General features: G+C 40.5%; 1 protein-coding gene across 1 annotated transcript; it reads left to right on the forward strand.

Annotated features, from left to right (window-relative positions):
- Window positions 1-395: 395 nt before the first annotated feature.
- thoc6 (THO complex 6) lies at window positions 396-12,429 on the forward strand. Its single transcript, XM_080446918.1, has 13 exons — window positions 396-536; window positions 1,108-1,199; window positions 2,132-2,196; window positions 4,186-4,289; window positions 4,812-4,849; window positions 5,213-5,261; window positions 6,312-6,383; window positions 7,073-7,175; window positions 7,450-7,499; window positions 8,781-8,843; window positions 10,552-10,662; window positions 10,864-10,992; window positions 12,175-12,429. Exons 1-13 carry the CDS (start codon window positions 522-524, stop codon window positions 12,253-12,255), a joined length of 972 nt encoding a protein of 323 aa, XP_080303044.1. The 5' UTR covers window positions 396-521; the 3' UTR covers window positions 12,256-12,429.
- Window positions 12,430-12,517: the final 88 nt, after the last annotated feature.

Below are 12,517 nucleotides of genomic sequence, written 5' to 3' on the forward strand. Positions count from 1 at the left end.
TTCTAAAGTGTAGTTACTTTTTTGGACTTGCTTCCTAATGTTGTTGAAACCAGTGGTTTTAAAATATTTCATATCAAGGACCCCCAAATGAATATGTAATTATTATCCAAGGACCCCCCATCTAAAAAATATTATACATGTTTCACTTTTTCCCCAAGATCTTCTTTGAAAATAGCAGATCAACAACGCGTTGTGAGCTTGTAGATCAATCAATCATCAATCAAAGATCGGCTATTTTCCAAATGGGGTTAAAGTGGCTTCTTTTGGGCTTTTTTTCTGATTGCTTGTTTCTCTCACAAAACCTGGCAACACCATCCACAGGCGATAATTCTGGTGACGCGAGATGACGTCCCAGGATGCGACCATTGAGCTATGATGTCATAGTTGCGCGACCGCCTCACCGATTTGAAAAGGACAATACTTTTGCTCGTAGATCTTCAACTCGTGTCTATGTTGTTGTTGTTGTTATTGTAGTAAACACACATTTGCATTGGCAGATAGAACGCTACAAGAGTCGAAAAATGGGTCCCATAGAGGTAACTATTTCAAATGCTTTTCTGATGTAAATTGATCTAGTTTTAGCCAACCCTCTGCAAGCAGCACCATAATGTTATGCATGATGATCCATTGTGATAAAATGGACTCAACCCTGGGTGTTTTAACTCTGAGGAGGTGACAGATCTACCATTTGTGCCTTCAAGAGTTTCACATAGGTTTAGATCCATTTGATTGTTGTTGTTTATAGTTTTATACAAAGAGTTACAAACATGACAGGGGCTACAGGATAACATTTTTTTAATATCTTAAGTCATGTCAAGTGTACATGATGTGAACATGCACGGTACATCATTATCAGACTTAATTTTATCTTAATGTTTATGCCCCACAATGACTGGATAAACAGATTTTGTAGCAATTGTAGAAATATTACACCTTAATTGTCGAATGTTTAAACATGTTCTAATCATGTATACTTTACTTAAAAACGTTTTTTTTTTTACATTTTGGAAAAAAATTGCCAATTTAACACAGAGGTGCCCACTCTTCCTTGGTACCCACTCCAGACCTGTGTTGTTCCAATCATTCTGTTCTTCTCCATCCATGCAGCATCTCCACATGTCCGTCTTCTCCCAGAGCTTCTCTCCATGTGGTCGCTACCTGGCAGCGGGCAACAACTATGGAGAAATAGCTCTCTTCAGGTTCATTATTTAATTGACTGACTTATTATGGGCCCAAATGTGAAATATGAAAATGTGAAATAAATGCTTCATCTTCTGGACATGAAGAAACACAGTAATAGTGAAAACAGCTTTGACTTTTAAGGACATGAAGAGATTAAATAGGTGTTTGAAATATTGGCGTGACATACTCTACCAGACTAATAAGCAAACAATAAAGTGTAAAGTCTGTGTGCAGAAAAACAATATCAATATGACACTTTAGTACTGTCTACACTAGAATATCGTTGCTGTCGGGAAGAAACCAGCTAACATTTGTCCGCTTTTGCATTTCTTTCCATAAATCAGTGCTATTGAACACCCTTTACGTCTGTGTGTTGATTAAAACAATATTGAACCAATGAAAAGTATTAAAAAGTGCTTCTGACAAAACCAGCTAACTCCATTAGATCCTCAAACTTTCTGCTAAACCAGCTAACTCCACCCAAGGGGGGTGGAGTTAGCTGATTTTGCTGAGGCCAGGCTCCACCCCCTTTTGACCTCCAACCTCATTGTGAGGTCCATTTAGTAGCTACATTTTAGCTGTTCTTATCAATGATGAATAAAACCTCCACTCTAACTTTTTGTTTTGTTTTTGTCATTTCCTGTAAAATGGAGTTGCCCGACAGCAGAGATAAACAGGATATACATGCAGGAGAACGCTGGCCAAGTATATACATAGTAGTGCAAAACGTTTAAATACTATGTGTTGAATTGTACAAATGTAGCATTTCTGGGCAAGATACAGTCCAAATCTGTACAATACAGTATGTATAGGAAATGTGCAAGATAATTGTCCCAAAAAAATTATCTGTGTCTGCTCTGTTTTGAGTGAGTATTTACAGATTGAAGACTTGCTCTGTTTGTAATCTCTCTCTCTCTCTCCCTCTCTCTCTCTCTGTCTCTCTTTCCAGCCTCTCCTCAGCTCTCAGCCCAGATGCTACTGAACTGAGTCAAAAACCCATCATAACATTCACAGGTTAGTCAGTATTGTATTAGCAGTGTAAGCTATTTGAACCTACTGCCTGGAATAGATTGGCACATATATATTTGATGTCCATGTCTCCATATGTCTCCCATCTGTAGAGCAGGACACTAGGGGTGCAATTGTTAATCAAACAAATCGATTTAAAATCAATTCAAATACGAAGTGGTGTATGACCAAACAATAAGGTTGCAAAAACTGAGAAAAGTCAAGACAATTGAAAGAAGGTAGGATGTGCACATCCCCCCAGTACTGGACCCAAAAATAATCAAGTGAAGAAAAAAAGAATTTCCGCACACGATAAATTGCTCTCCTGTCTTATTTATTTTAACCAAAAGTGAACAATGTTTCACCATACAGGGCTTCATCAAGTTCTGAACAACGTTTCTCCCTTACAGGGCTTCAATATGCTTTTTTTTCTTTTTTCAAAAGTTCAAGACTGTATAAAAGACATATTTTCAATAAATGCACGATGATTCCAAAAACAATGAGTAATCATGTTAAATAATTATCTCAATATTGACCTAAATAATGTTCATTATGATTAGCCCTACCAAAAGTACAATGTTTCTATTACAACAGAAAATCATCACATGCCGGGGTTGATCAAGCCCCGACTTACTGTACGTCCCAGTAGCTACCCACGGTCAGTCCTCTTAGGGTAAGACAGGGCCACTCAATCCGCTTCTCCGGAACTACTCTGCCGGTACTGGGGGAGAGGAGGGGTTCTGGCACGTGGAGGGACTAGGCTCTGTGGATGGCCTCCTGGCCGGGCTCCTCCTCCGTCTCACCAGGTCCAGGACCTGAGTGTTGCACCAGACTCCCCCGCTCCAAACATTTCATTCTGGCGTGATGGTTTCTTGGGCGGTGGTGGTACTGCAGGCTCCACTTGCGGCTTACTTGAATGGCCCTCCTTAAAGGCCTCACCGTGGATTTGTTGGGCTTCTTCCTCACGGAAGACACAGGCTTGGGCACTAACCCATACTGCCCCCCGATGCCGTCTACATTCCGGCTGTCGAATGTCTCTCCAGTGGTCACCAAACTATTCCTGGTTGTCACATAGTCTATTCCTATGAGCTATTTGATCCATTGTATGTTTGAACATAGCTTTTATTCTCTATTTTGTTTCCCATATGTGGCAAAATGATATTTGACATGGTAACTGTAATAACATTATAAAATGTAATTAAGTAATGCATTTTATTACTTGGTTTGGTTACCCATGAAAGCAATATTATGCAATGTGTTACTTATCTATTGCGTTAACTATTTGGTCAAAGTGAATTCTGAATAATGTGATTGGGACACAAGATCCTGCAGTGCACATTCCCACTATGCAACAAAGGTCAACTTTAATGTTTCATTGTGTTCATCATTTTATTACAAAGGTCCTTTGGGGGAATCCTGGGTAAGAACAGTTAGTTGATTGTATCCAGTGCTATTCACAGACGTGTTCAATTCATATCCTGCTGGGGCCACATCCATGCTTTATGCATTATACGTGTGTGTGTGTGTGTGTGTGTGTGTGTGTGTGTGTGTGTGTGTGTGTGTGTGTGTGTGTGTGTGTGTGCGTGTGCGTGTGCGTGTGCGCGTGCGCGTGTGTGTGTGTGTGTGCACACATGTGCAAGTGTTTGCAATGAATGTGTGTGATCTTTTGAGTCATTCTGACTCATTCAGCATTCTAGGCCAACGCTGTTTGAAATTAGCGAGCTACCTGACACCATAGCTCAAGAGTGTCACGGTAAAACCGCAAAGTGGTCGACGATGACAAGGATATACTCATATCCTCCCTTGTTGGGTTGAAGGTGTAAATAAATAGTCAATATTACAGACCAACTCGAACGGGGCACTTGTTGTGATACATGTGATAGATCCCAGCAGCTACAATGCCCATGTCAGTGTGCAATTTCTTCAACACCACAGGTTTTAGCTGTGGTGGAGTATTCCTTCTGACGTGGTGTTGTATTTTTCATCTGTCCTCAGCTCATGAGGGGCCAGTGTTCTCTCTGCTCTCCACCGACTCTCAGCTCCTCAGTGCTGGAAACGGTGAGGTCAGCGCCTGGAGCTGGGCTGAACTCATTAAGAAGGTACACTGTCTAAAACTAGACCGTTTTTTGTTTGTTTTGTTAAAAAGTTAAAGCGTGTTTGTTCAGTAACAGGAGTCTCCCTGTGTCTCCAGCTGTGTAGTAAACAAACAAATACATTTTCAGGTGGGTTACAAATTTCATCCAATCAGGAGAGTTTGAAAGATCATTTACCAACTCGTGTTCCAGTTTGTCTGTCATTTAATGTTTCATAATTTCCAGTTTCACTTAACTTATCCTGTACCCTGAATCCTCTGAGTCATCTCTCCTGATTGGATGAAATTTGTATCCAGACTTGAAAATGTATTTACTGTTTACTTAAGAGCTGGAGAGACAGGGAGATCCTGTTACTGAACAAACACATTATACAGTAGCAATGATTACTATAGGAATATAGAGCTATTTAACACTTATTTTAACTACAAACTAAACAAATAAATATATATATGGTATATATCACTTACAGCACCTTTATTTTCAGAGATGATAATCTGACATGTTTTCTATTTGTGCCTTTTCACACAGAATACCAAAGCGGTTTGGACTCGCAGGCCCAACTACAAGTGAGAGACAACTCTGTGTGTGTGTGTGTGTGTGTGTGTGTGTGTGTGTGTGTGTGTGTGTGTGTGTGTGTGTGTGTGTGTGTGTGTGTGTGTGTGTGTGTGTGTGTGTGTGTGTGTGTGTGTGTGTGTGTGTGTGTGTGTGTGTGTGTGTGTGTGTGTGTGTGTGTGTGTGAGAGAGTGAAACAACGTGTGTGTTGTGTGTGCACATGTGCATTTCAGCATGTGCGTGCATGGTGTCTTTGTTGACAGTGTTAACTTAAACCAAGTGTGTTTCTTGAACTGTGTGTGTCCGCGTCCGCATGTGTGTGTGTGTGGGCTTTAAGGGTATGCAGACCATAAATAGGGTCTTTGTTTTGCTTTCAGATCCAGCCTGGAGATCCCGGAGATTAATGCCATGATTATCAACCCCACAGTGAGTATACTCTAACAGGCAGGGTTTCAGGCCACCGGGGGCGACTGGGGAGGCAAGTTCCCCCCCAGTTTCCCCTGGCAGTTTTTAAGTTGCTTGATTCAGTATTTTTAGATATTTTTAGATTCATTTTATCAGACCCCCCCCCCCCCCCTTCCTACACAAATACATTGTAACTTCAAACTCCATTTTAACCATGACAGATTCATTGAACACACCCGTCCTTGGTTCTGGTGACTGGTATTGTCCTTCTATTACGTGAGGGGGTGGGGGGGGGGGCAGAGTAGACGTTAAAATGACCCAAAACAAGCTTGAAAGTGAAATATCCCTTTAAGTACTGTTAGTATACAGTAGTAACCACATGAACCCTAAATTAATTTAACTCATTTATATAGTTATAGCTCCACTAGTGAATGCGCTTGTCTCTGGGGATAGCTATGTTGGTCGGCTCAAATCACTTTTGCTCTGGTTGTGTGTTGCTGTTAACACTCTTATTTGTGTAGATGCTAAAAGAGGTTTTTCTTTACCCTGCCAGAGTTTTTTCAGAACAGTCTGTAGCCTCTGCCAGGGTTTTGACCGATTTTGGTACCTTTTCGCATAGCCACAAAATATTTTTCTCAAGTATGATTGATCCCCAGAAAATTTCTAATCACAGATGAGATTCAGGTGTGGTTTCACAAATGTCAACGAGGTCAATTTGACCTTGTTGTCATGTGTTGTTTGATGTTTGAAAATAGCTCAAAACCAGTAGTTTCAAACCAAAAAACATTGTGAATTGTTTGTCCGTTTCAATTTTAACATTGAAGTGGATGGAGCAGCAAATCTTTGGAAATTGTTATCTCCTTATTCGTTTGGAATATCGAAAAGGTGTCAATACTAAATAATTAGAGAATCTTTTTAGAATCTTTTCTTTTTTGAAAAAAGTTTTTTTTTTTTTTTTTTTTAATGACGTTTTTAAACGTCTTTGGCAGGCAACAGCTAATTTCTCAAAGACGTTTATAAACGTCTTTGGCAGTTATAGAGTTAAGCCTCTTGCCTTTGTGTGCATCTCAGGACAACAGTTTGGTTGTTGGCGGAGGAGACAACAACATTCACATCATGGACCTGGAGCACGGTACCTTCAAGGTATGACACTTCTTTTCCTGACAAATAATATAAATCTCTCTTTGCACTGTAAAATCATGACGTTTAATTTAACTCTAAGAGTGTACAAATGGAATGACCATTATGGGTGATTTGGTTGCACTTCGTACACTCTTAGAGTTAAATTAACACTCAGGATTTTACTGTGTGTTTGTGTTGATGCATTTTTATGGTCCAATGTACCAACATGTGCTGGTGAAGCCGATCCAGCCGTTACTGATTACAATAATATAACATAAAACAGTATTAGATGCAGGAACCATTTACAATGATGGAAACTTCACAGAGAGCGTGCCCCAAAAAATTAAGTGAAAGATAAACATTAAACAACAAACAATGGATTAAATATCATCAGAACTAATAACACCTCTTGACTCATTACATTTAGGGGAATTGTGTTTTAAAGATACAATCCTGGTCCCCTGTGTGGGAAGAGACACTCATCCAAGAAGCAATCGCCCCTTGGACAGGGGATATATTTGGGATATATTGAGCTTCAGGCAGAGCTTTGTGAACCAGTAGTTGTCCTACATTTCTCAATGAAAGAGTGGGGAGGCCACCTCCAAACACTGCAGATGTGCCAGTTATAATGTATTAACATATTCTAACATATAGATGAGTCTAATTTTTTTGGATTACATTTAACTATTGCCTGTGTCTTCTGTCGCTAGTCCGTCCTCCAGGGTCACACAGACTACATCCACTGTCTGGGACTGAGAGAGAGGGAAGGAGAGATACTGTCAGGAGGCGAGGACGGCGCCGTCAGGATCTGGGGTGAGTGACGGCCTCGCACGGCCATCGTACCGTCATCCCATACAGTTGACTTCAGGCTCACGTGACTTGTGATTAACCCATTAAGACCGGCAACGCATCTGTGTCATTTTAAGATTTCTTTGGCTATTCAAAAATAGCAGATATACAAGCTCATAGCGCGGCACTATGAGCTTGTAGATCTGCTATTTTTGAATAGCCAAAGAAATCTTAAAATGACACAGATTCGTTCCTGGTCTTAATGGGTTAAAAAACTAAATTCTTGCTGTAATTCTAGACTCCAGGACGAACCAATCTGTACACTGCATTGAAGTTTATAAGTATGAGGTAAGACATGGGTTCCTGTTTCGTATTTAAATATGATCAATTAAACATGAATTGGGTTGAATTGTCTAGTAAAGATATTAAAAGTTGTGCAATTATTAACTGTACTGTGCCCCCCCCCTTTCCCCCACCCTTTAGTTTACATCATTAGATCACTCTGAAGCATTAGAAATGTAACGATAAGATACTCTCTGAAAATATGAGAGATGTTATGTAGCTTGTATTGGTGAACAGGCTGCTAGAATGTGCAACATGTTATGCTGGTTGACAGTCTGCATCTTGGTGATGAAAATTTTGAATGCAAGACGCAAAGATGTAATAAATCAGACATGTATCAATTATGAAACCGTTTTAAGACAAATAACAGTTCAAATGAAAAGAAGAAAAGAACACTGACAAAAGGCTGCGCAAACAAGTGTAGTTATATTTTCTAAAATATAAGTTCATAAAAAGGTAAAAGATGGCATACTGTACCCTTTCAGAGAAAACTAAAAAAATAGAGTGGCATTTTTCACTCAGTGCTAGCAAGACTTTATTTTTGGCATGTCTCACATTAGCTAGGTTGTCCATTCAGCCCTCAGGAACAGAGTTTCTCAGCCAGTATGTCGAGACGCAAAAGTGGGTCATGAAATGTTCTAACGGTGTCAACAATGTAACCACAAACTCTCTATTCTCATTGAAACGGACCTGAGTTGCAACCATACTTGGTACACTGGTTCACTCTACACCAAATTCCTTTGCCAAAACGCGTTGTGAGCTTGTAGATCTGCTTTTTTCGTCAAAGAGATTTGTTTAAACTTTAGAGGAGAAAAAAAGGAGGGGGACCAAGTATAGACCCTCAGTAATCACAACAATTCCTCTGCTTCAAATAACTTTATTGACATTGCCAACCAATAGGTGTCCTTATCGTACTCCAGGGTCTAAATGTCTTCAATGGAAGAGTAGGTTGACCACCTCCAACCACTGCAGATGTGCTAGTTATATTGTATTAACATACTCTACTATACAGATTGGTACAAAATAATGTTTTGTTTATAAAAAAAAGTAAGTCCCGGATTGTAGCTCTAATGTTTTCGGACCTGGATTGAGATGTTCAGTACAGAATTGGTCCCGCCCTGAGTGTGCAACAATTTGTGTACCAATAAATTAAACTGTTGAAGCATTACTGCATTATGTATACATTTATGTAATTGCTATTTAAAGAACAACAACCTGGCATCAGGAATTTAAACCAAAATCTTATTCCATCTCTCTCCTTCACGTCACCTCCTGATGGTGAGATAGAGCTGTGCCCGCCCTCAGTACGGCAAATGGATCAGCTGCCTCACCACAGACTCTGACTGGATGGTAAGAAACCACATACTATACACACACCCTCCTATTGTACACGTCGTCTTTCTGCAATTGGACTGTGAACATTGCCCAGACTTGTCAAGAATTGCTCTCTCTTTGAAACATGCTACTGAAATGGTTATCATTTCTCTAGTTCCGGCGGGCCTCACCCTTTAGAAAGCCCTGAGGTATTTAAGAATGGACGCAAGATTTTGTCTCTGCAAGATGCAAGATGGTGTTATGACTCACTCGCCCCATTTCCTTGTTTCATTTCTTCATGTTCCCTGTTCCCAGAAAATGTATCGTGTCCACTGTCCACTCAAGTGTTTGTTCGTGGTTAATCCAAGAAGCTCTCGATACATTTAGTACTGTAGCTAACTAGAAGCTATACAAGAATTTGCTGTGACATTGGTATATAATTTCTGCATATATACTTACATGGTGGCAATTCTTTGATGCAGGGACAGTTCATCTGATTTCAACACATTGGAACAGTAGAGTAGAGTAGAATTCAAGGTTTGAGTTTTCTTTTGTGTGTATCTTGTGTGTGGGTACACAAGAGACTATAAGCCTCATTTGATCACATTGAACAATCTGGCAGTGAATTATACTCAACAGGTGACAGCACAGCAGTACACAAGACCACCTCCTACACTTGTACTAAGTGGGCTAGAAATGCATAATATGGACTCTTACTGCAGACATAGCAATGAGTGGAAGGAAGGAAATCAGTAGATTTAGTTGACAACAAAAGTAAAAGCTATAGATTTGGTATTAAAGTGAATGAATTGTAATTACTCACATATGCCGACTTTGCATTGCAAGCAGTGACTAACCGGAAATCAAGTAATGGTAGGAAGTTGAACCATTTCCTAATGCCTTTTGTGATTGGCAAATTCAGAAAAATCTGAAAACCTTCAAAGTGAAAAGTTGTCAGAGCTTCCCCATCGTGTTGCTAGAAGCTCTGGTTACTAGATTGGGGTCCACTATAGTTTATTGAATTTGTAAAGATTCCAAGACTGTAATTACCACATTTATGCAGATAACATCTTAAACTGCTTTGCTTCTTGTTGAAATGGGAATTGATAACCTTGACCGTGCCTTTGATACACAAAAAAATTGAGCGCAGAACAAACGAAATACACACTTTTTGGAGGGGCATTTTATGCGTTTCAGAATAAGCTTTATTGTCACATCACAGGTTTACTGGTGTAAAGAAGTGGGTGAAATTCTTTTTTTCCCCTATATACAGAGGAAGCCATATTGACAAATGACAATATACTGTAGAGCTTGGTTTCTTGCATCAAAACAGACCTTGGTTTCCACCTAATGCCCATAAGACTTACAGAGGCACTCGTTGCTCTCAGTCAATTTACGTTTTAGGCATTTAGTACACACTCTTCTTATCTAGAGCGACTTACAGCTGCAAGAAGAGTATATGGCATTAACGCTTGTCGACAAACAACAGGGTAGGTAGGTAGTACAAATGCAGTGCTACAAACTAACTAGGTAAACCAGGTAAACATCAAACCTAGAGACAACTACAGTGCAGCACACCGCCTGCTTTATTAGAAACTTTGCTTGTCTTCTCTCTGTTTCCTTTCTTTCTTGGAGTTGTATAGGTGTTCATTTGTAATCTTTGTGCCATTGAAAAAAACACAATGTGTTCTCTGAGAAAAAAAATTCGGCTGAATGAATCTTGGTGTGTCTCTGTTGTCTCCAGTTGTGTGGAGGAGGTCCGTCCTTGTCTCTCTGGCACCTCCGCTCCATGTCCCCCACGTCTGTCTTCCCTCTGTCAGGCTGTCAGCGACAAGCAACCTTCTACCAAGACATGGTGAGATCCGAGAGTGTGCGTGTCTTGTCTTTTTGTGTGCGTGTGTGTGTATGGCTGTGCATCGATGCCATTCCCTGTTCTAGCCTGGTATGTGCAGCTTTTTTTAATTTGCGATGACAGTGCATGGATTTATTGTTAAACCTTATCTTCAGCGTTACCTTCTTTCTGACATTTGTTTCATCCCTCTGTCCGGTGGCGTAGATCCTGACGGTGGGTGAAGGCCAGTGCGTCTCCCACTGCCTGCTGGGAGGAGACATCAAAGCCCAGATCCCCTGTACGCCCCACTCCCTCAATACACTAGCACTCAACTCCAACAGCACAGAACACAGGGTGAGATGTTAACCCAACAGACATGCTGTGAATGATTTCCTGCTGTTTTAGTGTGTCTAGGTAGAATTTGTGATGTTTTATACTTTATGGTGCAACTGTGTTGCGTGGCAGACGATCTACAAGCTGTGAGCTTGTAGATCGGCTATTTTTTATGTTTGACAATTTTCGCCTACATTTTCGCCCACATTCCCAAAATAGGGACACCAGGTTGAAAGACACCGACCAAACAAAAATGTCTGACCATTTGTACACCCTTTGAGTTAAATGAACACTGAGGATTTTACTGTGAGTTAGCGAGGTGGGTGAGAAACAGAATTTGTTGATTTGGGCACCACCCATCAGATTATGCTTCATCAATTTAGGCCCACAACACCTTCAGGAGTTTCACCAGTGAAGTCTAGTCTACCATCTCAGAACCACCTAGCCTGGCTCCAGCCCCTGAAATCGCTAGCCTCGCATTCAGGGTCTGGTGACGCTGTAGAAGGCAGGGTTTTCTCGGTTAATCCAGTATTTCTGGGTTAATCCAGTATGAATCAATCGCTAAAGAGTCCCACTTTGGCCACGCCCCCCCCATCTCAGAAAACGGCTACACTGAGAGGGCTTTCAGACTGAATAATGGAGTGAAACGAAATGAAAATGCAGGCGGAGTGTCAGGCTAAGAACCACCCCTATTCACATGCCTTCTCAAACAGACCACCAGCAGTCTCATACTGCAAGCCTGTCCAATTGTAATGAATGTTTAGGCCATCCTTTGTACTTACATTAGTTCAAATTGGGCTTTTAACCACTTAAACCCTATATACTTTATTGACCGGTGTCTCCCAGAGGGACTATACTAGGCGTCCTCCTTTTTTCCCTCTATACCAATAATCTCTTCACCGAAAATAGCCGATCTGCTATTTTCGCTGAATGTTTGCACCAGAATAGGGATGCTAGGGTTCATGTGGTTAAACCCTATTATCCCCATTCTGGGGGAGATGCATTGTGAGCTTGTAGATCTGCCTCTTTTGGCAGATCTAAGAAGAGATTTGGTGAAGGGGGGAAAAAAGCGCACCAAGTACAGAGACAACTCATGTCCAGTTTACTAAGTATAGAGGGTTTAAGGAGTTAACAAGTGTGATCTTTTACAATGGACCAAATATGACTAAGTCGAAGTAACAGAAGGCTGTGTTTGTCTTTCAGGTGCTGACTGTGGGAGGCAGCAGTGATCACATAGATGTATTCACCAACCTGTCCTACAGAGCTTTTTCTCTAACCTTCTGAAAGTATACACCCATACCTTGAGGGAGTCCTACTTCAGTGATTTTTGTATATTGATATGTGCTTATTGTACGTTAGACACCTTTAAAAACTGCAGTTCCTAGTGTTGTCTACTCTACGAGACTGTTTTCTTTAGTTGGCTCTTTATTAATTTGTCCAACAGTTCATTGCAGATATTACAACTCACATTTTCAAGTGTGGTGTAGTATTTTATGACAATAAAATACAATTTTAATAACTTGATATATATTTGTGTTTTATATTA

Source organism: Gymnoscopelus braueri (genome assembly GCF_963280865.1).
Source record: "Gymnoscopelus braueri genome assembly, chromosome: 13".
Classification (NCBI taxonomy): domain Eukaryota; kingdom Metazoa; phylum Chordata; class Actinopteri; order Myctophiformes; family Myctophidae; genus Gymnoscopelus; species Gymnoscopelus braueri.